General features: G+C 42.3%; 2 protein-coding genes across 2 annotated transcripts in view; one reads left to right on the plus strand and one right to left on the minus strand.

Annotated features, from left to right (window-relative positions):
• The window catches only part of slkb (STE20-like kinase b), a 33521-nt gene extending 30149 nt beyond the window's left edge, over nucleotides 1–3372 (plus strand). The window contains exons 14-18 of the mRNA XM_037763944.1: nucleotides 290–414; nucleotides 636–827; nucleotides 971–1096; nucleotides 2270–2383; nucleotides 2911–3372. Of these exons, the coding sequence (XP_037619872.1) occupies nucleotides 290–414; nucleotides 636–827; nucleotides 971–1096; nucleotides 2270–2383; nucleotides 2911–3057 (704 nt within the window). The 3' untranslated portion in view covers nucleotides 3058–3372. The remainder of the gene's footprint in view (nucleotides 1–289; nucleotides 415–635; nucleotides 828–970; nucleotides 1097–2269; nucleotides 2384–2910) is intronic.
• A 2737-nt stretch (nucleotides 3373–6109) lies between these two features.
• Nucleotides 6110–26555, minus strand: part of LOC119484960 (collagen alpha-1(XVII) chain-like) — a 28546-nt gene continuing 8100 nt past the window's right edge. The window contains 47 exon segments of the mRNA XM_037764153.1: nucleotides 6110–7077; nucleotides 8791–8871; nucleotides 8976–9125; nucleotides 9668–9814; nucleotides 9949–10110; nucleotides 11252–11392; nucleotides 11522–11752; nucleotides 11886–11960; nucleotides 12057–12182; nucleotides 12303–12395; nucleotides 12517–12639; nucleotides 12750–12866; nucleotides 15046–15093; nucleotides 15239–15328; nucleotides 16193–16243; nucleotides 16336–16362; nucleotides 16585–16644; nucleotides 16769–16831; nucleotides 16946–16996; nucleotides 17104–17162; nucleotides 17309–17414; nucleotides 17544–17591; nucleotides 17594–17614; nucleotides 17617–17658; nucleotides 17764–17799; nucleotides 19648–19719; nucleotides 19937–19981; nucleotides 20321–20383; nucleotides 20561–20614; nucleotides 20706–20741; nucleotides 21172–21234; nucleotides 21308–21403; nucleotides 21513–21575; nucleotides 21674–21702; nucleotides 21796–21820; nucleotides 21903–21933; nucleotides 21935–21954; nucleotides 22077–22278; nucleotides 22281–22381; nucleotides 22481–22535; nucleotides 22537–22604; nucleotides 23165–23209; nucleotides 23326–23409; nucleotides 23561–23722; nucleotides 24723–24773; nucleotides 25089–25169; nucleotides 25267–25332. Coding sequence (XP_037620081.1) covers nucleotides 7028–7077; nucleotides 8791–8871; nucleotides 8976–9125; nucleotides 9668–9814; nucleotides 9949–10110; nucleotides 11252–11392; nucleotides 11522–11752; nucleotides 11886–11960; nucleotides 12057–12182; nucleotides 12303–12395; nucleotides 12517–12639; nucleotides 12750–12866; nucleotides 15046–15093; nucleotides 15239–15328; nucleotides 16193–16243; nucleotides 16336–16362; nucleotides 16585–16644; nucleotides 16769–16831; nucleotides 16946–16996; nucleotides 17104–17162; nucleotides 17309–17414; nucleotides 17544–17591; nucleotides 17594–17614; nucleotides 17617–17658; nucleotides 17764–17799; nucleotides 19648–19719; nucleotides 19937–19981; nucleotides 20321–20383; nucleotides 20561–20614; nucleotides 20706–20741; nucleotides 21172–21234; nucleotides 21308–21403; nucleotides 21513–21575; nucleotides 21674–21702; nucleotides 21796–21820; nucleotides 21903–21933; nucleotides 21935–21954; nucleotides 22077–22278; nucleotides 22281–22381; nucleotides 22481–22535; nucleotides 22537–22604; nucleotides 23165–23209; nucleotides 23326–23409; nucleotides 23561–23722; nucleotides 24723–24773; nucleotides 25089–25169; nucleotides 25267–25332 — 3710 coding nt within the window. The 3' untranslated portion in view covers nucleotides 6110–7027.

The raw sequence follows: 26555 nt of genomic DNA on the forward strand, positions 1-26555 counted from the left end.
TTTCACTGGGAACAGAGATCGTGAGATAGTTCAAAGATTAAAAGCTGAAACCTCATTAGTTGAGTTGATGTTGAGTTGCCTCGAGCATTCATGCGCTTGCGGTAACTTCAGCCCGCAGCTGTTGTTGCATGTCTTCTGCTCCGATGACTACAGACCATCTAGTAATAGAGAATGGTCTTAAAATGAGGCCCACTGCTGAGGAGATATTGCCCTCCAATAAGCCTGTGAATGGTCCTTCTGTGCAATGATTTTTGCTTTGTCTTTTGTTCACTTGTGTGTCCGCGAGCAGCTCGGGAGGCTGCCATGTGGGAGCTGGAAGAACGCCATCTGCAGGAGAAACACCAGCTGTTCAAACAGCAGCTCAAAGATCAGTACTTCATGCAGAGACATCAGCTGCTGAAGAGACACGAGAAGGTACAGGCCGGGTTAAGGACGTAACCTTATATCATAACTCTTTTATATGGTCTGATCTTCTTTAGTCTTTATTCCTCCAACTCTTTAGTCTTTATTCCTCCAACCTCAGAATTACTGTTTTGTTTCTGTCAAAATGTCATCAGTAAAAAGTAAAAGGTTTGAAAAATGTTTCTCTGGAAGCTCGCTCCACGTTGTGTGTGTGTGCCGTGTGCCCTGTACAGGAGATGGAGCAGATGCAGCGCTACAACCAGCGTCTGATCGAGGAGATGAAGAACAAGCAGACCCAAGAGAAGGCCAGGCTGCCGAAGATTCAGCGCAGCGAGGCTAAGACCCGCATGGCCATGTTCAAGAAGAGCCTTCGTATCACTGGAGCTGCCATTACCCCCGAGCAGGAGAGGGAAAAGGTCAAACAGGTGAAGAGCGATTACGGAATGTAACATGCTAGATAATGAAATGAAATGAACCCTTTAAAAAAAAAAAGAAAACACGGTGAGCCCGGATTCCTTAACAGAATACCAACCTGTAAAGAAGCTAATCGTGTCTCTCTCTCGTCCAGTTTTCAGCCCAGGAAGAGAAGAGACAAAAGAACGAGAGGCTCCATCAGCTTCAGAAACACGAAAACCAGATGAGAGACCTGCAGTTGCAGTGTGACGCCAACATCCGAGAGCTCCAGCAGTTGCAGGTAGAGATTTACATTATTTTTACTTTACTTTAATTCAAATTTCATACATTTAAAGGGACTCTGTAAGAATCAGAAATAGCTTGTTAACAGTGACACCTGTGGCTGTTAAGTCAACAACAGTCGGCGTCCTGATGCTCGCACTACCAACATACACAACACTGAACGTGATTATCAGACATCATGTTGATTAACGTTAGCAACATTAGCAGCTAAAAGCACAATATCACTCTATATATCAGCTGCTTGGCAGTAATGTTAGCTGACCAGACGAAGGTCTCTCCATGAATCGAAGGCCCGGCCGATGTTCATCCTAGTGTTAACTTTTCCTGCTTCAGCCTCCCGACCGTGGTCAGAAGGAACAGGGGAGACACCGTAGTTTTGGTCTCCTGGACCGGAGTCGCCAACGTTACTCGCTCCAGAGTTTAATCCCCGTCACTCCACTCAGCAGCAGGAAACAAGACACATTTCTGCACAAACTGCAACTTCCACTGAACATTCCCTAGATATTCTCAGAGCTAAACTAACTCTCTCCCGCTCCGCTGCTCGCTCGTTATCTCACACACTCGCCGCCGCGCTCTCTCTTTTGCTTCACCACTCACTTCCAACGTGCACACGCACTCCCACAACACTAGTTTTCCTCCGACGTCGGTCACATTCCTGTCAAGCAAGATGGGCTTCACTAGATATAACTCTGTTCTTTTTGTGCTTCCGTTGAGTTTGTGTCGGAGTCTGAGTTGTGGTGGGGGGGTGGTCGTTTGTTTGCGTTAGGGGACTCCATTTCTAACCGAACGCTAGCTATGATTGCACCGTTAGCCTTGTAGCATAGCTGAAAATAAAGGCACTCTCGAGCGCGCACGACGTCACATCCGTTGGATTCTTCCGACAAAAACAGGCCGCATTCTTCACATCAAAAGCGGTCTACAGGCTGATAGAGGAAACCCAGAAAGTCGCGGAATGTCTCGTTTTAAGGTTAGGTTACAACCTGTTCACACATTCCCAATAAAAAAATGGTTTATGGTTTATATGTAAAAGGTTACATACAGTCCCTTTAAATGTTATTTATTATTCACTATTTACATCCAGTCTTCTTTTACTTCAGCATCCCAGCAAAAAAAGACAGCCTTAGACAGAGTAACAGAGTTTTTTTACACTACCTCCCTGTGCGTGTTTCAGAACGAGAAGTGCCACCTGCTCATCGAACACGAGACCCAGAAGCTGAAGGAACTGGACGAGGAGCACAGCCTGGAGCTGAAGGAGTGGAGGGAGAAACTACGACCCAGGAAGAAGGTAGAGTACCTGTCACACCTGGATGATAACGTCAGCCTGCAGTGTGCTCGTACAAAACACTATTCATCCACTTTTCAAGTGTCCCCGTTAGGGTTAGAAAAGTAAGGGTGGGCGGTATACCGGTGTCACGTTCGGCCACGACATGGATTTTGCAATATCGTCATTACTGTGATAAGCGTTGGTTTAGCACACACACGAGGGGGAAACAACACCCGATAAACTACGCCACACCCACACAGGTTGTCTATAGTTCCGTACAGGCTACCGCCGTTCCGTTTCGTCACGGAACCTTTTGCTTTTCATGTCGGCGTCTATCTTAACAGGTCAGAGCAGCCACACAGCTGGGTGAGCAGCGCGGACGCAGCCAACTGCTGCGGCACGAACGTGTGTGGTCAGGCGACACACAGCGAATCTCTAAATGAATAAATGAATGAATCTCTAAATAATAAACACCGTCTAAATTCCATTCAAAAAGGTTTTGCTAAATGATCATATGAAAGCAACATGTCTGCATGTGCGTCCTGCAGGCCCTGGAGGAGGAGTTTGCCAGGAAGCTGCAGGAACAGGAAGTGTTCTTCAGGATGAGCGGGGAGTCGGAGTGCCTTAACCCCTCCTCACAGAGCCGCATCTCCAAGTTCTACCCGATCCCCAGCGTCCACTCCACTGGTTTCTAGTTGAAAACATACAACATACATATGCACAAACATCCACACAGTCTACATGCACACAGTGCCCATGGACACGATGAGCACACACACACCCACACCGACAGTAAAGACCGAGCCTGTGCTGCCTTGCCCTCATCCTCTGAAAAGGGTGAAAGAAGCATTTCTGTTTCTGGACTTTTGTTCTCAGTCTGCTGCTCTGCTCTGCTCTGCTCTGCTCTGCAGCACCTTGTATTTTGCTCATTTTGTCATATTTTCACACTATTACAGTCATTTCGAAAGGAGAATTAAGAAGGACAATTTCCGATTCAGTGTTTCGGTCCTCACCTCAAAACCACTAAAGAGACGTAGCTCTCTGCCCAACCTTCTTTTTGTGATTGAATTGTTTTTATAAAGAATCCAGTGCCTGTAGAATTTCAACTGTTTGGCTTTTAAATCCAAGCAATTTATGATCATTATTTTCTGCTCCATTTAAATCTCATTTAGACATTTGTACGGAAGTCCAGAGAGGCAAAAGTTAGGTGATCTAGCGCGTGACAGGAGACTTTGGCCAATCACAGGTCCTTTCAGAGAGAGGGAGAGCATTCCTATTGGCTGTGCTCTGACTGGTGGGCGGTGCTTGGTATTTCCTCAACTGATCTCAACATGGCAGCCGGGTCACAAACTTCCTAATTTTACAGTTAAACCGTGCACTACAAGATAATTCTGAAAACATTTGAGGAGAGAAATAGGCGTTACAGTAACAGAATATTGATTCATATTTGATCAGCGCTGCCTAGTTTGACCAGAGTTCACGAGTGATTGACAGCTGGCTCTCATAGACGGCAGTTGGACAGCAGACATCAGATCAGCTCTTACTGCTTGTTTTCCTCCGGTCTGTGAAATCTTGCAGATGTCATTAGGAGCACCAGAGGACACAGAGGAACATGATTGTGTTCAGATTACGTGTCTCATGCACTACTGTCAGGAGTATAGTGACCGTTTATAAAAATAACTTTATTTTAAATCATATTTTGCTCCGTTTCTACCCGCTGCAGCTTTAATTGTTTTCTTTCCTGTGTTTATGACTTAAGAAAAAAAAAAAAAGGTTTTACCAGGAAAATCTTTCTCCATAAGTTCCATAAACATTTTTTATTCATCTGTGAAACCGGTCGGGGGGGAAAGTTTTGCCTGGATCATTTTCAAGTTTTCACCTGCCAAAATAAACCTGGCGAAACTTTTTTTTCCACCTGTTTCACAGCACAGATGGGAAAAAAGTGAACTGAAGAAAACCACTTTTCACCTGTTCTACAGTCATAAACACAGTAGAGACAACTATTTAGATCAGACTTAGAAAAATAGATCACTAGAATTTTTTTGTTCTCACTTGCCTCTCAGGGCTTCCGTACATTTGCGCTAAAATAAAGATAGAATTTTTTATACCACTTAAACATACTGTCTATGATTTCATTTGGTTAAATATTAAATAGCAACATATCATTTATAGTTAATCATGAAATCGAATGTATTTCTGCTGAAGGAGACGGAGCACATTTTTAATATCACTCCGGTTGAAGGAATGCTGATACAGTATATTTTTATTAAATCACATCTCTGTGTTAGAACTTTATAATAATGTCTGATTTCAAAGCAGCTTTAGGAACTTTATCCAGCAGAAATGATTCATTCTTTCAGGGTGTTTCTTCAGAATGCCTTCCTGTCTCGAGCACAAGACTTGAGTTGAGTTGCACACGGTAGAGATGGTGTTTACATACAGAGACAGAGGATCGCTGTTAACCGGACACTAAGGAAGTCACTAAAACTGTCCAACAAGCATTTATGTACCTGTTTGCTGGTCTGGTTTTTATTTTTTAGGTAACACCACTTTATCATTGTCAAGCAAAAAATGATGTATCTATAGGAGCAGTATTCAGAGATGAATAAAGATGTTTCATTGATGTCGATTCTGGAACAATTGTAAGAGTGTCGTGAAACTCACAAAGCAAATTCAACCTACAAACAGTTTTCAGTTCAGCTAAACAAAAATCACCTGATCTGCAGTTACAGGTGAGGACGTGTCCTTTTGTATTCGCTTTGGTTTTCTTCATATGCCTCCTCAGAAGGTATTAGAAGGTATTTTGCTACCAGGTGTATCATGGAGAGGCCTGCATGGCTTTTCTTTCTTCTTTTTATATAGAAAAACTGTTTTCATTGTTGTGCTAGCTAATAGCCTTAAAGTGGCAGTCCTTAAGATTTCAGTCCTGGTTGATTTAGAATTTCTATTTGAATGAAAACGATGGAATTGTGCTCAGAGTTTAGCAAATTGACAGATGAGCTTAGAAATAGAACAGAAAAATTATATTTCTAAATACCTGAGATTCAAGTTGCTTTCATCAGTGGGCCATAGGCTCGATCACCATTATGTTAGCTCATTTGGCGATAGATAGTGAATTAACAAGCGTTTATTTAAATGAAAATCTTAGAGATTGCCACTTTAAAGGACCAATATGTGATATATTTACTGTAATAAATCATAAAATGACCATGATATGTCATCAGAGATTAAGGAAACATGCTAAATTGAAATTCTGGCTTCTCCGACAACAATGCTACAGGCAGTGTGTTCTCCCACATATGAAACAAATTGGGACTCAAACACAGCCTTCTGCAGCTGTGGAAGCAAGCTAACGGACTGGATCAACAGAGATAACGTTAACGTTAGATTCTAGCCTCGTCACGTCTCTCTGTGGTCCTCGTGCAGCTGGTTTTTCAAGGCAGCAAGTATTTGAGACACACAGCCGGTGAAGTGATTCTGACTACTGCTGTTGGCCAGATGCTAACGCAGTCGTGTCTTGAAGGTATCCCTCAAATTGGGAAAATTTGCGCTGACTGCTATCAGTCAGCTGTCAGTGCTACATATTGCTCCTTTAAAACTTCCAAACAGCTGTATGGATATACTGTCTACCTAATATGACCGCCTTTAAAGGTTTTGGTCAGACTCTAGGTTTGATGCCAGCTCATCAACTTAATGTTCTATAACTGTATGAATCAAATTAACAATTTCAGAATGATTGCATCTGTATTGAAGGAAACAAACAGAACATTTTTTTATTCAGGCTTATGTATTATGAATATCTAATATTTGATGCAGTTGTAAAAACAAAACAAAAAAAATGGACCTGACTGGTTTAGGCCATCTCGACGTTCATTTGATCATCTCATTTTCTTTAAGATTGGTTATTGAGAGTTATAGTTAGTCAAAGGTATCTAATAACTCAACTGTTATGTCCAAAAATGAAATTCAATGTTGTGCTGTGCACCTTTTTACAAAAATTCTCAGTAGCTATTTCTATGAAAATGTAGCAGCCACACTGCAGCATCCGTACTGTAGTTTATTCACTCATTGGAGGTTTGCAGACACAAAAATATAATTACAAAAGCAATCAGTCAGTTCTTGTTCGGTTGGTCGGTTAGATTCTACAAAAAGAGTAAATTTATGAAATTCTCAATGTTGACTGAAAACAATATCAAAATCATTATGCATTTTTTTTTAAATAAATGTATAGTTTTTAGAATACCTGTGTAATGTAGATTTTCATTTTGCTGTAAATAAACATTTTCCTCTGTACTACAGTTGTGTTTCGTCTTTCCATCTAGTAATACACTTGTAATTATCTGACAGTGATGAAAAGCTAAAAGCTTCTATAAGACAATTGAATATATAAAAAAAGAATCTGAGTTACAAAACATGATCTAATGAGAAAATACCAACGAATATGAAAAAGAAAGAGAAACAACTCTTTGTTTAGTCCCACAGAATAAAAGATATCAAACGAGCGGATTCAGCTATACAGGAACCCAGATTTCACAAAGACGACTCAGCACAGTAGATATTCAGGAATATAAAAATACAATCACTAATCTTTTATAAAAACAGATACACACCACACAAACTCTACGTAAAACACTTAAAGTTCCATATAAGTATGTAAGTTGACTCTTAAACACCGACGTCCCTCCTCCTTCTTTTAGCCATCAGAGTGAATTCTCCTGAAAAACAACACAACGCATTAAAGTGTTAATTATTGTAACCTGCTGTGATCGCTGGCTTCCTGCTTCACTGTTAGCTTTGCTGCTAGCTTTGTTCTTCAAACACAGTTGATTTATTCAAGTTTATTCATCTTGAATAGAGTCATCTTGAGTAACAGTAGGCCGTTATTTTGAAACAAGCTGTCAGGATTTTTGTCCATTTGTGATGTCGCAAATATACAATATTTAGACCATCACAGAGTTTTAAATGTAAACATTCTAAATGTGTCCCAGTTTATTCCTGGTGGCATATAAATGGACCCAAGCTGTTGCCTAGCAACGCAATTCTGTTGCAATTCCGTCGAAATGTGCTAAAATGGAGCGTTTCAGACAGTATGAGGAAAATAAAGGGATTTTTGAACATCACAGCATGTTAACATGTTCTAGTTGAAACACAAAATACAAGTATGAACCTAAAAATGAGCACAATATTGGACCTTTAACCTTTCGTAACCATGGTTTCGTATCTTTCGGAAGCGGCGATCTAAGCCTATGGAGATAAATAAAACGGTCTGAAAAATGAACCATTTTCTAGACTAGACAAGTGTATATTTGGTCCTAAATGTCCAATACAATGTATTTGCTTGTTGGCAACTGTATGACAATATTAAAGGGACTGTTTGTAACTTTTTAAGCGTATAAATGTAGCGGGTCGCCACACATCGCATATGCGCGTTCGCGTGTGGCCGCTGCCTCTCCTCCTCTGCCTGCCTGCCTTCACTCAGAGAGCGCGCGCGTTCTCAGCTCGCTCCACCTCTAGACGTGAACGCGCGCTCACTCCTCACTGCAGAAGAGTTAGTTTAGCTCTGAGAATATCTAGTGAATGTACAGTGGACGTTTGTGCAGAAATAACTGCTGCAGCTCCGCCAGACCAACAGAGGTTTCCCGTGTCTTGTGAAGTGACGGAGCTCCTCAGTTAGTAACGTTACCGTCTCGTTACCGACCGGGTGCCGGTGTCTCCCTGCTCTCTCCAGCTGCGGGCGGAGAGAGCAGGGAGACTCGCTGCAGAGCCCCACTGCATCAGCCTGCGCTGAGGCAGTAAAAGCCAACACTAAGATCAGATCTAAATCATGTTCATGGAGAGACCTTCGTCTGGTCAGCTAACATTACTGCCAAGCAGCTGAAATATAGAGTGATATTGTGGATTTAGCTGACGTGTGTCGCCTCACTGTGTTGAGCGATGCTTGTTCAGGTATATTTAGAGCGAGCAAGCACGAGCCCGACGCTGACTTTCGTTGATTTCACGGCCACAGGTGTCGCTGTTAAGAAGCATTTCTGAAAGTTACAAATAGTCCCTTTAAATGTTTATCTTAGTTTGAGCAGTTTATGAATACATCTTTGTACCAGTAGTCGCACGGAACTACCTTTATACGGCGCGTCTTCCATGACGAACACGAGTCAGTAAGGGCAGCTGGTTAAGTCAGGTTTATTAGCCACTTCTACTCCCCGCAAATTGGTTTGGGATAGCACTTAATATGTTGGACCCTCCGTGTGAATGCAAACGGAGTAGAAGTGGGTAAGGAAAAGGATAGGGCCTGGATCGAAACTGGTACCAAAAAAAAGTACCATGTCACGATTAAATCTGAAGCATTGTAACCACTATTAAAACAACTATTAAAGGTACAATCCACTAGATTTCTCATTTCAAACTCCAACAGGATTTTTTAGATCTACCTCTCTCTCCTTTTGGCACCGGGAATCCCATGTCCCCTTTCTGTCCTGGTCTCCCAGGCGGTCCTACAATGGCTCCATGTGCTGTGGAGGACGAATTCAGTTGTTATCAGAAATTCTCACATCTTTTAGCTATTTCATCCGTCTTCTTTTTAATAGTAACAATTTGTCAGCAAATCCTTCTTTACTTTTGATATATTCCACTAAATCGGTGACATTTGCGTGGGAACCAAACAATTGGCTGTTTCCAGGGGGACCTGCGGGGCCGGGCGGTCCTGGAGGTCCTTGGAAGACACGACTGTTGTATTCCCTCACGATGTCGTGCAGCACGCCGCGGGCTGCAAATGACAGAAAGCTCGGTGATGCGAGGAAAAGCTTTTGTGCCTCTGGTTTCATTCAACCCCAAGACAATCATTTAAAGGAGACATGTCATACTCAATTCCAGGTCCATTCCTGTAGGTAGCCACTCCAGATAACCAGATGCACGTGCACAAGCACTGAAAAACTGATTTTTTTTATGATATGTCCCCTTTAAATTGTCCGACTGTAAGAAAGTTATTCTGTATCATAAGCAAAGCCCTTTGCTGTTAGGCATTAGAGAGATGTTTTGAGTGTAAAGAGGCAAAGACTTTGAAGACAACCGGCGGAGGACAACATAAAGATTTTGCCCTTCTTAATGGTTGCACATGTTTTTAGTCATGTCCTGTAGGCTACAGTTTACTCCAAACAATATCAGCAAGGGTTTATAATTAAACTCCAGTGACTGTGATTCTTCTTTGGGATGAATTTTAATTTCTTACATCTGATGTATCATGAGGCTCTTCAACTTAATGGCAGCCCCTTCAATTATAAAAAGCACATAAAGCTCATATCGACTTACATTTGATGTATTCCACCACATCCCTGGCATTTTCACGGGAACTAACCCACTGGCTGTGTCCAGGCATTCCTGGAAGTCCAGGAGCTCCAGGAGGTCCTTGAACAAGACGTTCAGAGTCTCTCACAACGTCACGGAGCAGACCGCGGGCTGCATGTGGGGGACACCAAAGTTCAGTGGAGTGCAGACAGGTCAATAGTAATGTAATATAATAATCATAGCAGGGTTCAGAGAGTCAGCTGTGATGAGGTTTTATAAAAAAAAACTTCCTCTAGATCACCTACATTTGATGTAATCAGTTACTTTAACAGCCATACTGGCGTAGTCTCCAGTATCCAGGTTCAAGTCTCTGGCGTCGGGTACACCTGGCTCTCCTGTGTGACCTGGGGGTCCAGGAGGGCCTGGTGCACCAGGAAGTCCGAACATAGCTCCGCTCACAGCGTCACCTGGAGACAATACAGCATAACATGAATGCAGAAGGAACAATGACTTAGTTATACTTGTAGGCAAGTTAGTATGACATGGTTAGTACCAATGGATTCCTTAAGTTTTCAAGTTTCATTTGATACCAGTATCTTCACTCTAGCTTTAAAACTAAGCCGCTACAACCTAGAAATCGCAAGTTGCATTAAAACAAATTTGCGTTAAAGCCCTAAAAACTATTCCTACTCTTATAAATCGTTGCTGACTTTATGCAAAAAAAATATGATATTATATTATGGTTAGTATCATCTTTTAGATGATGTGTTATTACAGAAAGTATATAAAACCCATGACCAAAATAGTCATACATTCTGTCATTGTGTTACTTATGGATGGAATTATAGTGAAAATAAATGATTCCTTTTTTTGCTGGGGACCCCCTAGAACTCCCTCAAAGACCCCTCGGGGTCCCCGGACCCCACTTTAAGAACCACTACTCTGGGGTATTTGAGTTATTTCAATATATCCATAAATATCCAGACATTTGTCTTCAAATAATCAATACCTAAATTATTAAAAATTTAAATTATTCACTGATTAAGACGTCTCTTTCCCAATGTAAGTCTATAGGAAAAAGTATTTTTGGGCCCAATGGCGTCACGTGACGGACACGGAAGTTGCCGTACCGCCGTTTGGCCACTACGAAAGTTGGGGTCGATGACCGGCGCTCTTCCTGGAGGCTTGGGTTTCACAAGCGTGTCGGAGAACTACGGTGGCCTTCAGAGCACGTAAGAACGTGAAAGTCTCTCTCTAGGGCCAGAGTTTGGTTTGTCCGTTCTGGGCTACTGTAGAAACATGGCGGAGCAACATGGAGGACTCCGTGAAGAGGACCTGCTCCAAGGGCTCATTCTAAGCTAACGAAAACACAACAATTCTTAGTTTCAGGTGTTTATACACTAATGACAACATAGTTATGAATATTATATTCCATTTCTGCTGATAGATCCCCTGAAATGTTACAACCTGTTCCTTCTACTCATGAACTTGACCATGTCTAGGACTTGGAATTAGCTCAAGCTCAGTCACAAGTCATTCACTTCAGCTTTAAAGCTACATTGTAACTTTCTACCATTTTAAACAGGTGAAGTCTTTTTGTAAACTCACTCTTGATGTATTCTTGTTGTTCTGCTTTGAGCGCCTCTCTGCGGGATCGATCCGCATAGAAAACCGGTCCGTGGATTTGAGCCGGGGGGCCCTCGGGTCCAGGGGGACCAGGGGGGCCTGGTGGGCCTCTGAAGGCAACACCTTTGGTACAATGGAACAGATGTGGAGACAGACTAAATGTATTTGATGTAAAAGTAAGTATATAAAATGATATTTTCTCAGATGAATGCTTCATGAACTGATGAAGCTAACGTTTTCAGTCGGACTCACTTTGCAGGTAGTCACGAATGTCTGAACTGATGTAGTTCCCAGATCCGGGTGGGCTAGGTGGACCTGCTGGTCCAGGTGGACCTGCTAGCCCAGGCGGACCTTGTCGACCAGGGATACCCAGGGGACTAGGTGGACCTGCTGGTCCAGGTGGACCTACTAGCCCAGACGGACCTTGTGGACCAGGGATACCCGGGGGACCAGGAGGCCCCTGAAGACCCGCTTCATACCTAGCTAGTTGGACAATGAAAATGAACAGCTGTTAGCTTAAGAATGCTGCTGGACCTGATCACTTAGACACGTGAACATAAACACAATGAGCTCAAAAACCTGATTATACCGTCTGTGTTCTTATTGTGTTTCTTACTTGATAACAAGTTTCCAGGAGGTCCAGGGGGTCCATGGGGTCCAGGGGGTCCAGGGACACCGACCACCCCCCTCTCTGGTGACAGACACGACCCCCAGTCAATCACAGACATGTTCTCTCAACAGATCACCTTTTAAATGTATAACCTGTAGGTCCATCTGTAACACTCACCATTCATGAGGGTGAGGACACGTTCAGCCACCTCCCGGGGGTCCAATCTGTAGCTGCCGGGGCCTGGAGCTCCTGGAGATCCCGGTGGACCGGGAATACCAGCAACGTATCTCCTCACGTCCTCTCCTGGACACAAACAAAGAGCTGGGTGTCAAACCAACGAACCTCATGGGTGCCATTCAAATATTGAGTTTCTGCCGTCTGTAAGAAATTTGGGGATTTTAACCACCCTCAAATGAGACTTACGTTGTAATAGGTTGATGACGTCATTGACAGAGATGGAGCCAGGTGGACCAGGAGGACCAGGAGGGCCAGGAGTCCCGTCATATGGTCTTCTACCTGGACCCGAATACGTAAAAGTTATGAAGGGGTTTTCACTACTGCTACAAAAACTGTAGGTTTCCACAAACAGACATCCTGTGTAATGATACACGCAACATTATTATGTTGTTGGTCATACTCTGGATGTAGGCGATAACTCGGTGGGCCACATCATCCACCAGCCCGTCTCCTGTGGGCCCCGGGGCCCCTGGAGGGCCAGGAGGTCCAGGAGGTCCAGGCAGGGACTGCCTGATGCCAGCACCTACGTGTTAACACAATGTGGTCTCATACAGATAACGTGACTCAGCTCTTTGCTTTGTTTGATAGTAGTGTTACTGTACATAAATCACAGTAAATAAATACACAGCTTACTCTGAAGGTACTCCGCAATGTACTGGCCCACATCAGTTGAACCAGATCCAATTCCATCTCTTCCAGGTGCACCAGGTGGTCCAGATGGGCCTGGGGGGCCAGGACTGAATGAGCCACCTGGTACGACAACACAAATTCTCAAATAAAATGTCATTTGGAAGACAAGCAATTAATAGAAATAACTACATTATTAATATTGCTAATTTATTAGCATTGCCATTTGACCAAGTAGCAACAACCTTGGCTGAGTGGTGAAGCCAATGCAGAAGTACTTTAACCTGCACTTCCTCCAGGAAAACTTGGTAAAAAAAAGAAAAGTCCACCATCCCTTTTTTTAAATGTAAACTTAATGCAATTCTTCTGACAGAAGACATTTTTTTACTGCAGTAGAATCAGAGATATCCTATTTTAATTCCAGGCATTCCTCTCCCTTGTCAAAACCTGCCGCCTGCAGTGTGTTATGCTAGCAGCGACTAATGTACTAATGCATATCATGCAAATTTTCAGGTTTATACTTGTATTTGGGGTTTCTGCTAGAACATGTTTACATGCTTTAATGTTCAAAAAACACATTATATTTCTCCTACTGTCTGTCTGAATATACCTGTATTCACCCTCTGTCTGAAGCTCTCCGTTTTAGCACCTGTCACCTCCCAAAAAAAACCAGTCTGCTCTGATTGGCTTGTGAAAAAATATGGCACACCTTTGCAAAGGTAGTTCTCCAGCTGTGGGCGGTATATTGTAATGAGTTTGCTTGTGACATAGGAAGGGGAGCCAATCTGAATGGCTTGTTGAATCACATGTTTTCTGTTCTAAGCAGCCCACAACAAACTGACCGGGTCGTCTTATTTCACAGTTTGTGGTTTGGTAGCCGCTCCAGATACCCAAATGTATGTACACAAGCAATGAAAACATGAGTTTTTCATGATATGTCCCCTTTAAAACAGAGACGAGGAGCAGGCCACAGAGGTTGTGGTCTTCATCACCAAGACCTAAAAGTTGACGTTGATGCGTAAAATTGGTTCCCCTTCAAGATTTAATCTCCATCAGGAAATGTTTGTATATATTAACCCCTTGGTCAAATGACTTCCTGAAATGTGAAAGGGTGTAGGTAATAGCATAGGTTAATATTGTTGAGTGTCTCCAGCTGTCACTGTTTCTATTTCTTGTTTTATGAAAACTCTATGCCATATTATAGGAGCGTATGCTCTTAGTTTCTTAAGTTGTGAATTATGAATGAGTCTTCTTGATATTTGCATAACTGATGGGTGTTTATGGGATGCATTGTGGTCAAGTACTTTGCTAAACTATGTCTCTGTTTTTTATAATGTTTTACTATGTCTGAAATTATTGATAGATAAATACAAATTGTGTATTTCTATATTACTGTAATTATTAACCCTGGAGGGTTTTAGTCAATTCTCCTTCACATCCCCTTGTAAATTATATACTGTATCTTTTTTTTTTTTTTTTAATTGTGTGTAAACAAACAAAACAAACAAACACTGTGAGCTACCCCTAGTGGTCAAAATTTTCTTGGAGCATGTTTGCATAATTGTGTCTTATTTGTCACCATAGATGCTGCTGATTGCTTGCAACCAGTGGGCAACCTCCGGGTCTGAAAAGTAAAGCCGATGCGGTTAGTGCCCTTAAACCTGCATTCTTTCTAATAGCCAGCAGGGGCGACTCCTCTGGTTGCAAAAAGAAGTCTGATTGTATAGAAGTCTATGAGAAAATGAGCCTACTTTATTTATTACCTCAGTAAACATTGTAAACAAGAGTTTATGGTCTTAATCGCTAGTTTGAAGTGAAGTAAATGATGGTCCCATTTAGAGTCAGGATAGGTAGCCCATAAAGTCAGGGGATGCTTTAGGGCGGGGCTACCTTGTGATTGACGGGTCGCTACCGCGGCATTGTCTGGTCTGGGAGTTGTCCGTGTTTTCGGTCCTTACAACTTTAACCCTTTCACAGTGTGTTTTCAGTTCATCAAAGTTAATTATAACCTTTTGGTCACCTAAAAATATTTTGTTCAGTTGTACTTAGCTCCAACCTCTCGTGTCACTTCTGGTTACAAAAAAAACAAGATAGCGACGGCCAACCAAAAAACAGAATGGCAACGGCCCAAACTCAAGGCTTCAAAACGGCAGTCCACAAACCAACAGGTGACATCACGGTGACTACATCCACTTCTTAGATATGGCCTATGCTTGCAACCCTGCAGACCTTCTAAAAGCATGGCATTGGTGAAGATTATTAGCAATACATGATTTGATATGATATTTAGGATGGTTCTTACCATTGGAGGGCCCAGGGATTCCTGGGGCACCAGGGACTCCTGCATCGCCTGCAAGGAAACACGTAAACAGTATGAGAGACTAACTCCAGTGTTTGCTGACTTCTTGATAAAGTAAGAAACGGGGAAAGACAGAACAGACAGAAAGCATTCACTATGGTGCAGTCCTGTATAAGAACACAAATAAAGAGTTTACCTTTAGGTCCTCGTGGCCCATCTTGCCCCTCAAGCCCCTCTTGGCCTGGTGGACCCTGAGGCCCCCTAGGTCCAGGCTGACCAGGGAAACCTGACATGAAAACCAAAACACTGATTTAGCAAAGAGTTTGGGAGGTTCATTATTGACTGATTGAAATACCTCCACAACTCTAATCTCGGAACCCACCAGCTATCGGTCTGACGACGATTTAGCCTCTGGGTGAAACGGACAATTTTTCTGGGGTTCTGGTATAGCCCAGCGGATCCTCTTCTGTACACCAGTTATTGTTTACAGACCGACTTGAGACGCAGGTATGGAGTTAGAGTTGAGAGACGATGTCTACGACAGGATTGTTTCACAGGTAGCCACTTTACAAGCTTTTAAGCTAATAAAAAGCTAAATCATTTTCAGACAATAGCCTACAATCCGAGATTGTATTTTCGGCCAATGCGTTCTGCCTCTTTTGCTCTCCACACGGACTGTCTATCTGCATTCAACCAAGGCCCGCTCATACGTGACTGGTCAATATTACTCGTAATACAAACCGAAACCAGAACGATACCAAAATCTTGTCCAGTTGCCTACAAATTCTACATTCATATGCCAAATCTGTGGGATTATCTCCATAACAACTAAACAAGATGTGGCTGAAAGCTCTGGAAAATGTCCAGTAAGTGAACCTTGTGTTACGAATTTTCAACTACTTAGCAAACTGTTACTTTGGTCTTGTTTTGTTTTTTTCAACAAGCCTATGACAGTAAATCAAGAAACGTTTCGAAGCTTGGTTAAGTAACAATGTCCCCCAAGGTTATGGAGTATCACCTGCAGTGTATTTCCCCTAAAATTTAAACTCATTTTCTACATGCCAGTGCCCACAAATAGTGATTCTTACATGAAACAAGACCCCCATAGCATCCATCAAAAATCCATCTTATCTAAAAGTTATTCACATACCAAGAACTGGTTCCCCTGGACTCCCCTGGAAGACCTGTTTTGACCTGGTTCACCTGAGACAATCATCATTACATTAAGATATGTTTGTAAGTCTGTAGTTTCTAAACACTATGATGTATGCAAGGGTTTTTCAGTTTTCTCACCTTGGTACCCCTGTGGTCCTTGGTCACCTAAGGATAATGAACAATAAGATGAAAGAACATTTCTATGAACCAGAAGTTCTAAACGATTTTAAAGAAGTATCCTAATTCTTATCTTAACTTGAGGCCCTGCTACATTCACTAATTAGTTTTGTACATTTTTGTATGCATGAATCCATTATACATACAGTTCTAATGAACTATTTTGCAGGAGACCTCTGTTTTCAGAAGCATCTGATTTGTCAAACCAACTGTTGAACCCTGCAGGCCTGGGGGTCCTGGTTTGTCCTGGTGGTCCAGCGAAAAAGGTTTCTAAGACAAACCAGGGAAGAACACATCAAACGTGTCAAGCAAAAGACAGTAGAGGCTGAATATGACACGTGTCCAGTTGTCTCAAGACCTACAATACATCTAAAATGATATTTCTTTCACCAACCTGAGGTAGGCACAAAGCTGCCAGGTTCTCCTCTCTCTCCTCGAGGTCCAGGTAAACCCACTCCTGTGAGGACAGCAGAAACAAATCTAACTTTTTATTCTGACACTGCTTAAATCATCCTGCATGCTGATGATCTACGCGTCTATTTGTTTGTCTGTGCAATGCAAGATACTTTACCTGGCTCTCCTGCAGGACCTCTGCGTCCTGGAGGACCCTGTGTAGTCTCACCTAAACAAGAGTTACAGCCAGCATTTGAATAATCATTAGTTTGATCTAAGCACCTACTGGAATTGTTTGAAATGTTCTTAATGTCTTACAAATAGTTATACACATACCAGGAGGACCTTGATGACCAGGTGCTCCAGGGGCCCCTGGAGGTCCTGGTGGGCCAGGCAAGCTAGCATTGAGGAAAGTCCTGTTAGAAATAAAAACATAGAGGGTGTAAGTGTGTGTATTATTGTCCATCCCACTGTTATGCTTGATACTACTACCAAATGATGCCAAAGTAAGGACGTAAAGAAATAGAGAGGTACTCCACTATCGGTTTGTGTAGCACTGACAGTTTCTGAACTCGTGACACTACCAGGCTCGCCAGGTTTTCCTTGCTCTCCCTTTTCGCCTTTCTCTCCTTTTTCTCCCTTAGGTCCTAAATGATGATATCAATGTACCATCACAGAAAAAATATCTGTTCAATATGGATCAACAATCATCACATCCATCTGTCAGTTTTTAACCCATCTCAGATGCTTAACATGGGTCAAGAATTTGGATTTACCAGGTTGTCCCGGAATACCAGCGGGGCCAACGGGACCAGACAGACCATGGATTCAGCAGGACCTGGAGGCCAGCAGGCCCCGGTAGTCCGGGGATGGCCACAGTATTGGAGCCAACTAGAAACAAAATGCGAGAGACAATCACCAGTTACATTTTACTTTGTGTTTTCCTAAGGTTTAAATGTCTAGTTAGTACAAGTATTGCTTTGTTGCTGTTCTTACTTGGAGCGATGATTTTACCAGGTGATCCTGGTTCACCTTGAAAGGCATTTTACATTTGATTACATGATGAAACTTTCCATTATAGACATATGCGTTGTTAAGAGAGAGAGAGAGAGAGAGAGAGAGAGAGAGAGAGAGTAAACGGTTGACGAGAATCTTTGCCTGGTTGTGATTATTTCACTGAACAAAACATAACATGGTGTCAGAAGAGGATTACTGTGTGATGAGTCTGATGGAAAGAAGAAGAGTAGTGTTGAGTGCCAAAAAAAAGGCAGCAATCGCACAAGTTGTAGGACAGAGACCGTGGAACAGTTTGCCGGTAGCTTACGGCTAACTTCAGGCAAGACGCCCCTCCACCCCTCCAACCCCTCCAACCCCTCCATCATCGATGCAGTTTGATGGCAATCTCGCTGAAAATTTGAAACGTTTCAAGCAGAGATTCAACATACACCTTAACAACGGCTTACAATTAGACAAGGACGAGTTGACACTGAATTTCCCGACGGAGAAGTTTGAGGAGTACTTTGTACCAAGCACAGATGTCACATATGAGAGATACAAGTTCTTTATATGTGATCAGAAACAAGAGATTAGTTTTAATAAATATTCACATTGGACAAGTCCTGTGTTTTCAGAGAATTGAAAGACAAGCTCATATAAAGACAAAATAGTCGCGGAATTCCAGATAATGGACTCAGAGAACGGTTACTGCGCCAGAAAGACCTAACCTTGGAAAGGCTGTGCACATGTGTAGGGCAGAAGAGACCACGCGGGCACAAGCTAAGAAGCACACATTGTTGTGTACAGGGAGACTCTATTGAGAAAGCTGAGTACGTAGTACCAGTGACGGTGAATGACACAATTGTACCATTCAAGCGTGATACTGGAGCCCAGGTAAACCTGATGTCTGTAGCTGATTACGAAGCACTCACAAGGAAAAAGGAAAAATCAAAGTGACTGCCTACACTGAATGTTCCAGTTAAAGGGCGCTGTGTGGTGACGTTCAGATAAAGCGGCCGGTGCCTGAAATCTCAGCTACTTATTGTGGATCAGGATGTACAACCCATACTGTCTCATTGCATGTGTAAAGCTCAACTTGATTAAGTCTATGTGGTGAAATCACAGCCCCAGAATGATCAAAACTCATTCTTGGAGGAGCATGAGGATGTTTTCGAGGATGTTTTTGGGGGCTTGCCAGGCGTGCACACAATCCATCCATCCTTCCATCCATCCATCCATCCATCCATCCATTATCTGTAACCGCTATTCAGGATCGCCCAGCTGGCATTGGGCGAAGGCGGGGTACACCGTGGACAAGTCGCCAGACTATCACGGGGCTGACACATAGAGACAGACAACCATTCACGCTCATGCACACAATTCATGTGGATGAAAATGTGACTCCTGTTGTTCGTGCGTGTAAGACGCCATTTGCACTGAGAGAAAAGCTGCAGCAGCAACTTGTGCACATGGAGAAGCTAAATGTCGTACAAAAAGTTGAAGAACTTTGAAGAACTGGGTAAGCTCTCTGTTGACTTTGATAGGAGAATGGATTATTGAGAGTATGCTTGAACCCAAGAAACTTGAATAAGGCGATTAAAAGTGAGCATTTCAAGTTGCCCACCAGAGACGAGATCATGTCACAGTTTGCAGGCGCCAAGTGGTTCAGCAAGCTCGATGCCTCAACTGGGTTTTGGCAAATGACTCAAGACTCAAGACTGTGCACTTTTAATACTCAAGAGGGGGGTGTGTGCACTGGAGGTCTACCATAAAACAATCCACATCATCTATGAGCACATACCAGGAGTTTAAAACCATGATGGAAACACAAATGATTCCATCGTAACTGTGCATGCTGCCACATCTATGACAGTGTGGTGGTACCTGGGGGACCAACATCTCCAGGAAGTCCAGGTGGTCCTCTCACACCAGGAAGTCCATTCGAACCTGTGTCACCTGCATACAGGGAGACTCTAGATTACAATCTTTACCTCAACGACAACCCTTAATAATCTGGGATTGTTCTCTGGCAGCTGTGACAGAATGGTGTAATGGTTGGTACCTACAGAATAAACTCCTCTGATGAGGTTTAGTGCAGTTCTCATTATATCCCTCTCTAATCTTGACATGATATTAATGTATTTCAACACTATTGTGAAGCTCCTCTCCTTACCTGCAATTCCTTTAGATCCCCTTGGTCCAGCAGGTCCTGGTTCACCTTTAACCATGAGAACACCATAAAAAGCCTTAACAACACCTTTGAGGATTTGTAACTTTCATTTGTCAGACTGTTTAAATGAACATTTGCAGAATCATATATTATATTATATAATATCTAGCTAAAGTTGGCTAAGATTTGGCCACATTAGCCAAAAGCCACTGGTCATACCAGACCAAGTAACATTGCAACCATCCGGTGGCGCCATTGTAGAAGCGTAGCGGGTTCTGTGTCATTTAAATAGACCATTCATCTTTGACACTTTTTAATTGAATAGCTGCTGTAATGGCAACTTGTTATTCATGTTGTTTGTGATATGTGAGTTATTCTGAAACATACCTGCTGATCCCCTTTCTCCTTCTTTTCCTTTGGTTCCTGACAGCCCTGGTGTTCCTCGATCACCTGCATTGATAACAACAGAAAGTGTCAATGGCGCTCTTAGAAAGTTGGTCTCAACTGAAAATATTGATTTCTTCAGTAAGTAATCGTGTAATAAGCGGGATAATGTACAGCTAGCGGATCATTGTTGTGAAAGAATCCCCTTCAGGGCGATGAGAGACGATGAACCCTACAAGGTACCTTTTGCTCCTGGTACTCCTGCTTCACCCAGGAAACCCTTTGGACCTGGAGCACCTGCACACAAATGATTACAGATTTAACATGTCTGCCGATCAATAGGACATAACCGACATAATCAGAAATTCATGTGGAACTGAGTCTTTACCGGGGCTTCCTGAGGTACCCTGCTCTCCCATGGCACCTAAAACAAACAAGCAATGTAAGGTGGTCGCAAGAGCACATCCAAAACTGTAGTAGGCCGGTGCTGGACCAGTAGAAGACAGCAACGAAAACCGTAGAAGAAGGTCCCGCAAATTATTTTTATGATTTGTGCAAAAATGCCTATAGGTCCTGGATCTCCTCTCTCCCCTTTTAGAGAGTAGTAATCTGAAGAGAGCTTGTGCTCGAAATGCCACTTACTGGAACAATAAATTGCACTTAAAGGAGCTACAATGTGCTGAGCTTCTTCTACGTTCTACCTAAAACAAACAAGGAAATCATGGTGGCCACTGATTTTGGCATCTATTCCAGTGAGTCAGTTTACCATGTCGGTTGTATTAGTGATTTAGAGTTAAAGTGATTTGTATATGGCCTAAAATATGCAAAAATATTGGTGTGGTCCTTGACCTTACCTTTCGGCCCCACAGGTCCAGCAGCACCATCAGGACCAGGACGTCCTGCCTCGCCTTGAGATCCTGTCCCAACCAGGTTTCATTATCAATGAATAACTTTCCATGATTCAACATGGGTGACATAAACATGTTCTACCTCTGTCTCCTTTCTCTCCAAAACCTGGAGGTCCAGCCTCTCCGCGGGGGCCTATCAGTCCATCCCGGCCCCTCTGGCCCGGTGATCCCTCGGAACCTGGGTCACATGATCACAAAGGAGGAGAGAATCAGACCATGATTTTTTCTTTCTCCTGCTGTCTGCTCATCCTCAAAGAACAAAGACAATGTTCTAAACTTAACACTACCTGCACTTCCCTTTGGTCCCCTTGGTCCTTCCAATCCTGGGTGACCCATCTGCCCAGGAGGGCCTAAAGAAATAAGATATATGAGTGGAGAAGGAACCGGCAGAGTTTGTCACCTCTGTGGAAAGGAAAAAGCTAGAAACACATTTGTTTGTCAGTCTCACCTGGCAGGCCAGGAAAGCTGCTGTCACCTGCAAAAGACCAATTTCTAGCCGTTATACAGCTTAGTGTATATAACACACTGCCGAGGTTTGGTATTAATACATATGCAGGACACTTTCTCACCTTTTGTCCGAGCAAGCCTGGATCACCTGTAAAGAAACAGCCAGCCTTATGATGGATTTCAACAAAATATCAATCTCCAAATTTTTCTTATGATTTGTGCAAACATGCCTTTAGGTCCTGGATCTCCTCTCTCCCCTTTTTAGTGAGTATGCAAGTGTATCTAAAAGTAGAAACGAGTTAGGATCAATCAAATTTGAATGTCCAAAAGTTGTTCCACTGACGAATGGGTTTGATTTATGAGCTTATGTGAAGATAACTGATCAGAGTGTTATATTTCTGTACCTCTTACAGCATCCGAGCGGAGTTCAGCCCTGACCAGCTGCTGAACGGCTCTCTGCAGAGCGGCGCTGCCCTGTCCTGGTCCACTCCCTGCGCCTCCCCCAGGCCCAGCAGCCCCCAGGTTGATCCCATTGTCGGAGCGGGTCAGGGTGGACCCAGAAGAACTCCTGCCGATGTATGACGAGTCCAGAGGGTCGATGATTGTTGATAGCCAGAGGAGGCTGACAAGCGGCTGGACGTGGCTGACGCAGTGCCAGTGATGGCTTCGAGGGCATCAACGCGACTCTTGAGGCGTTTCATTTCTTCACCTGTGAGGCCAGAGAGGAGATGATGGCCATGTGCAGAGATGACCTTCAATGACCCCTTATGATGGTAAATAACATGCTGCAAGAGAATGCACGTCTTACCCAAAGCGATGAGTCCAAAGAGGAGGCCGAGGAGGAGGAGGAGGCTGAGCAGGAGGGCCGAGCAGCCACTTCCACCAGCTGCAGCAGGAGCAGAAGCGGAAGCCTGAGTCATCTTTTCGGATCTCTGAGAAACAAAAAGGTTCAAAGACATGTTTGTATCGTTTCTCCAAGAAGGTAAGAAAACTGAACTGGATTCATTACAGGAGCCTCCAGTGAAAATGTACAATTTACTGTAGTGTTGAGAATACATTAGAAGAAGTTTATATCATCAATATATTGCTGAGCTAAGTCTCTTCTCATAGAGTGCTCCAGAGATGACGTATTTTTGTAGGCCAACCAGGAAGTCAGCATCACCGTGGTTCCCTCTACAAAAAGCCAATGGGATTTTTCCATTGGGTTTTGGATTGTTGCAGAAAATAAGCTCCGTGGCAAACAAAGGTTTATGATACTTACACGTTTCGCTCAGCAAGATAATCTCCACAAATGAACACAACTTCTATGATTTTACGAAAAATACGTTGAAAGTCATGCTGAAAAAAAGGGAAATTCGTGTCTATGTACATAAATTCAAATTGATCAAATTTTGTGACTATTTCACAAAACTGTCGTGAGACTGTGTTGGAACAGATTATACAACAGATTATAGTAAAGGGAGGAAAGTAGAAATGGGACTATATACAGTACCTGCATAGGTGGCTTTGTCTTTTGTGGCAACTTTTAGGGTTGGAGCTTTAAAAAAAAAAATATGAAGAAAGAAAGAAAACATAAAAATGACATGCCAAACAAGAAATATAATGTATGTGAGGATTCTAAAAGCCAATAAGATTGGTTGTTTATCAGTTTACATTTATCATCTGTTCCTCCCTCCATTGTGCTGGATGATAGCCTCTGTTTCTCTCTCTTTAGGGAGTCCCTAGAGTAGTAGGTAGCTGCAAGACAACAGTTACAACACTGAACAGACATAGAAAAAATGCTTAACAACAATATACATCTTTGGTGATTTTAAAATGGCAAAAGTAGTCGAAGGCAGTGGGGAAGTATATATGTACATAAGTGGTACTTTGTAGTATTTAGTATTACCAGAAGCACCAGCAGGCGGAGCAAACATGAACTGCTTCCCCGTGTCTTTGGTTATGACCAGCCGCTCGGTCTCCTTCTTGACAGGACCAATCTCCTTCTCTATCAGCACAAACTTAAAGTCTGTGCCTGAGGCCTCGTCATTAATGGGACTGCTGGGTCTCACTGTGAGAAACACACAACACCAATAAAAACTCAAATCTAATGAAGACCTACTGAGAGCACTGTAAATAGTTAGCATACAGTGGTATCGTAAAGGTGAATAAGACATTTTACAAGAGCAAATAAACTTCATCACAGTCACTGAGATATGCCTCGACACATTTTATCACCTCCGCCAAGGCCGAAAGCCTAGGAAGGAGGTTGTGTTTTCACCGGCGTTGGTTTTGTCGGTTTGTTGGTTTGTCTGTTAGCAGGATAACTCAAAAGTCAGAGTTGGATTTGAGCACATCTCAGCACAAGCTGAACAGAGAGGGGGGAGGGAGGTCTGCGCTCTCCGAGTGCCATTCTAGTTTACTATACTATTTTAAGGGCTTGTATTGTCCAACAAAACATATATTAGGGCTGTCAATCAATTAAAATCGCATGATTGTCCATAGTTTTTAATCGCAAATTAATCACACATTTTTTATCTGTTCAAAATGTACCTTAAAGGGAGATTTGTCAAGTATTTAATATTCTCATCAACATGGGAGTGGGCAAATATGCTGCTTTATGCAAATGTATGTAGATATTCATTATTGGAAATCAATTAACAACACAAAACGATGACAAATATTGTCCAGAAACCCTCACAGGTACTACATTTAGCATAAAACAATATGCTCCAATGATAACATGGCAAACTGCAGCCCAACAGGCAACATCAGCTGTCAGTGTGTCAGTGTGCTGACTTGACTATGACTTGCCACCAAACTGCATGTGATTATCATAAAGTGGGCATGTCTGTAAAGGGGAGACTCGTGGGTACCCATAGAACACATTTACGTTCACATATCTGGAGGTCAGAGGTCAAGGGACCCTTTTGAAAATGGCCATTACAGTTTTTTCCTCGCCAAGATTTAGCGTAAGTTTGGAGCGTTATTTAACCTCCTTCCCGACAAGCTAGTATGACATGGTCACAAGTGACACAGATATTTTTAAACACAAATATCTAACACCTCACCTGTGGTTGTGCTGATTCCAGTGCCAGACATATTTTTCTGCACACCATAAACTGTGAGGAGACATTAAGACAATAATTTGTGATTCCTAAAAAAAATAATACCATAGAAAGGATTTTTTTATTACAGTTTTTACATTAACTGTAATGTTTCCTTATCACATCCTGACTACCATGGCATCTCTGAAATCTGTTTGGTTGCTTAGTGAAACTGACATGATATTTTAACTGTCAAAAAGTAATTTGAGCATAATACCTAAAACCTTTTTCCCTTTTCCCATTTGTGTTGTTGTAGAAAGTTATTTTCCGGTTTAGAAAAGATTAAAAAATCCATGAATATTTTTCATTTGCTGTACATCACTGCTTTACCTATTGGTGTGTTGGTTCCAGTGGGAGAGAGGAGCGTAGGGCTGGTACCAGCCAGGTTATTCTGAACACCATACACGGGAACTGAGAAAGAGAGAAAAACAACATAGTTATCTGCTGTCAGTGTCAAGCTGAGGATGTGAAATCCCAGTGGGCTGTGATATGGCGGGAAGAGAATCACCAGTGCTGCCAGCAGATAGTCCACTGCTCATGGAGGGAGAGCTGAGTGTCAGGTTGTTCTGAACTCCTGCACATGACAGAACAGAGCAGAGCAGAGCAGAGCAGATTCGTATTTGTCTATCTATCACAGCTGGCAAAGAAAATGAAAACTTAAAGGTGTGCTACGCAGGAATTTTCGAAGCAATGTTTAGATTCATACACAATAATCCCTCTCAACCCTCACTTATGTCCCACTAGAAGTGTGTGGCGGTGTCTGTGAAGCCCAGTCGCACAGCAGTTTGTGAAATAGTCACGAAATTTGATGTATTGATTCTGTACATGGACACAAATTTCTCATGTTTTTCGTGATGGACAGCACAAAATCAATTCATATGTAGTCCACATAATTGTGAACCGTGTAATATAGAGAGCGGCGAACGCCCCGTAGGGAGGAGGTCGGATTGGATGAGTGGGTCAAAAAACACAGCACTTTCACCCAGGAGACCGGTGTTCGTGTCCCGTGTGAAACCACAAGTTGAAGCTGATTTATTTGTCACATTACTTCATACTTAAGTTACAGCATTTCCGTAGTTATTTTTACCCAAACCGCAATCATTTCCTAAAGCTAACTAAGTAGTTTTGTTGCCTAAACTTAACCATGTCAGTCTTTTTCTAAACTTAACTAAATAGTTTTATTTTGGAAAGAATGAAGTGGAAATTGACACGTGCGTCACGTGTTGCTGTTGGTGCATTTGTAGGAAAGTGCACAAAAAAATATATTGTTGAAAGTCGTGCTGAGCGTCACGAAAAAAATGGAAATTTGTGTCTATGTACACAAATAAAATATATACAATTTTGTGACTATTTCACAAACTGCCATGAGACTGTGTTGGTCTGTAGCTACAGAAACTCTGCAGCCCGCTGCCTGTATTTTATCTTTAATCACTAACAAATACTTAATATGGTATATAATTAGTTATTAATAGTTTACTAATATAATCAAAATGTAGTTGTTATCATCTCTTATCAGCTATGATACAATACTTAATTTATAAACTAAGAATTTCATATTCTGCAAACTAATGATAAAATAAAATTATAGCATTACTAATAATTAGTAAACATTATTAATTATCATTTCATTGTTTGTTAACAGTAAAATAACTATTAAACAAGTTGAATTAACTATCAATGTAGCATTTATAAATGGTGGTTATTAAGAAGTGTTGCCAAACTTTCTACGGTAGAAGTAGACCCTATATGGAAACTACACAAGCTAAATTCAATTTACAGAGTTTTTTTGTGAAAGAC

The sequence above is a fragment of the Sebastes umbrosus genome, chromosome 3, assembly GCF_015220745.1.
Source record: "Sebastes umbrosus isolate fSebUmb1 chromosome 3, fSebUmb1.pri, whole genome shotgun sequence".
In the NCBI taxonomy this organism is placed as follows: domain Eukaryota; kingdom Metazoa; phylum Chordata; class Actinopteri; order Perciformes; family Sebastidae; genus Sebastes; species Sebastes umbrosus.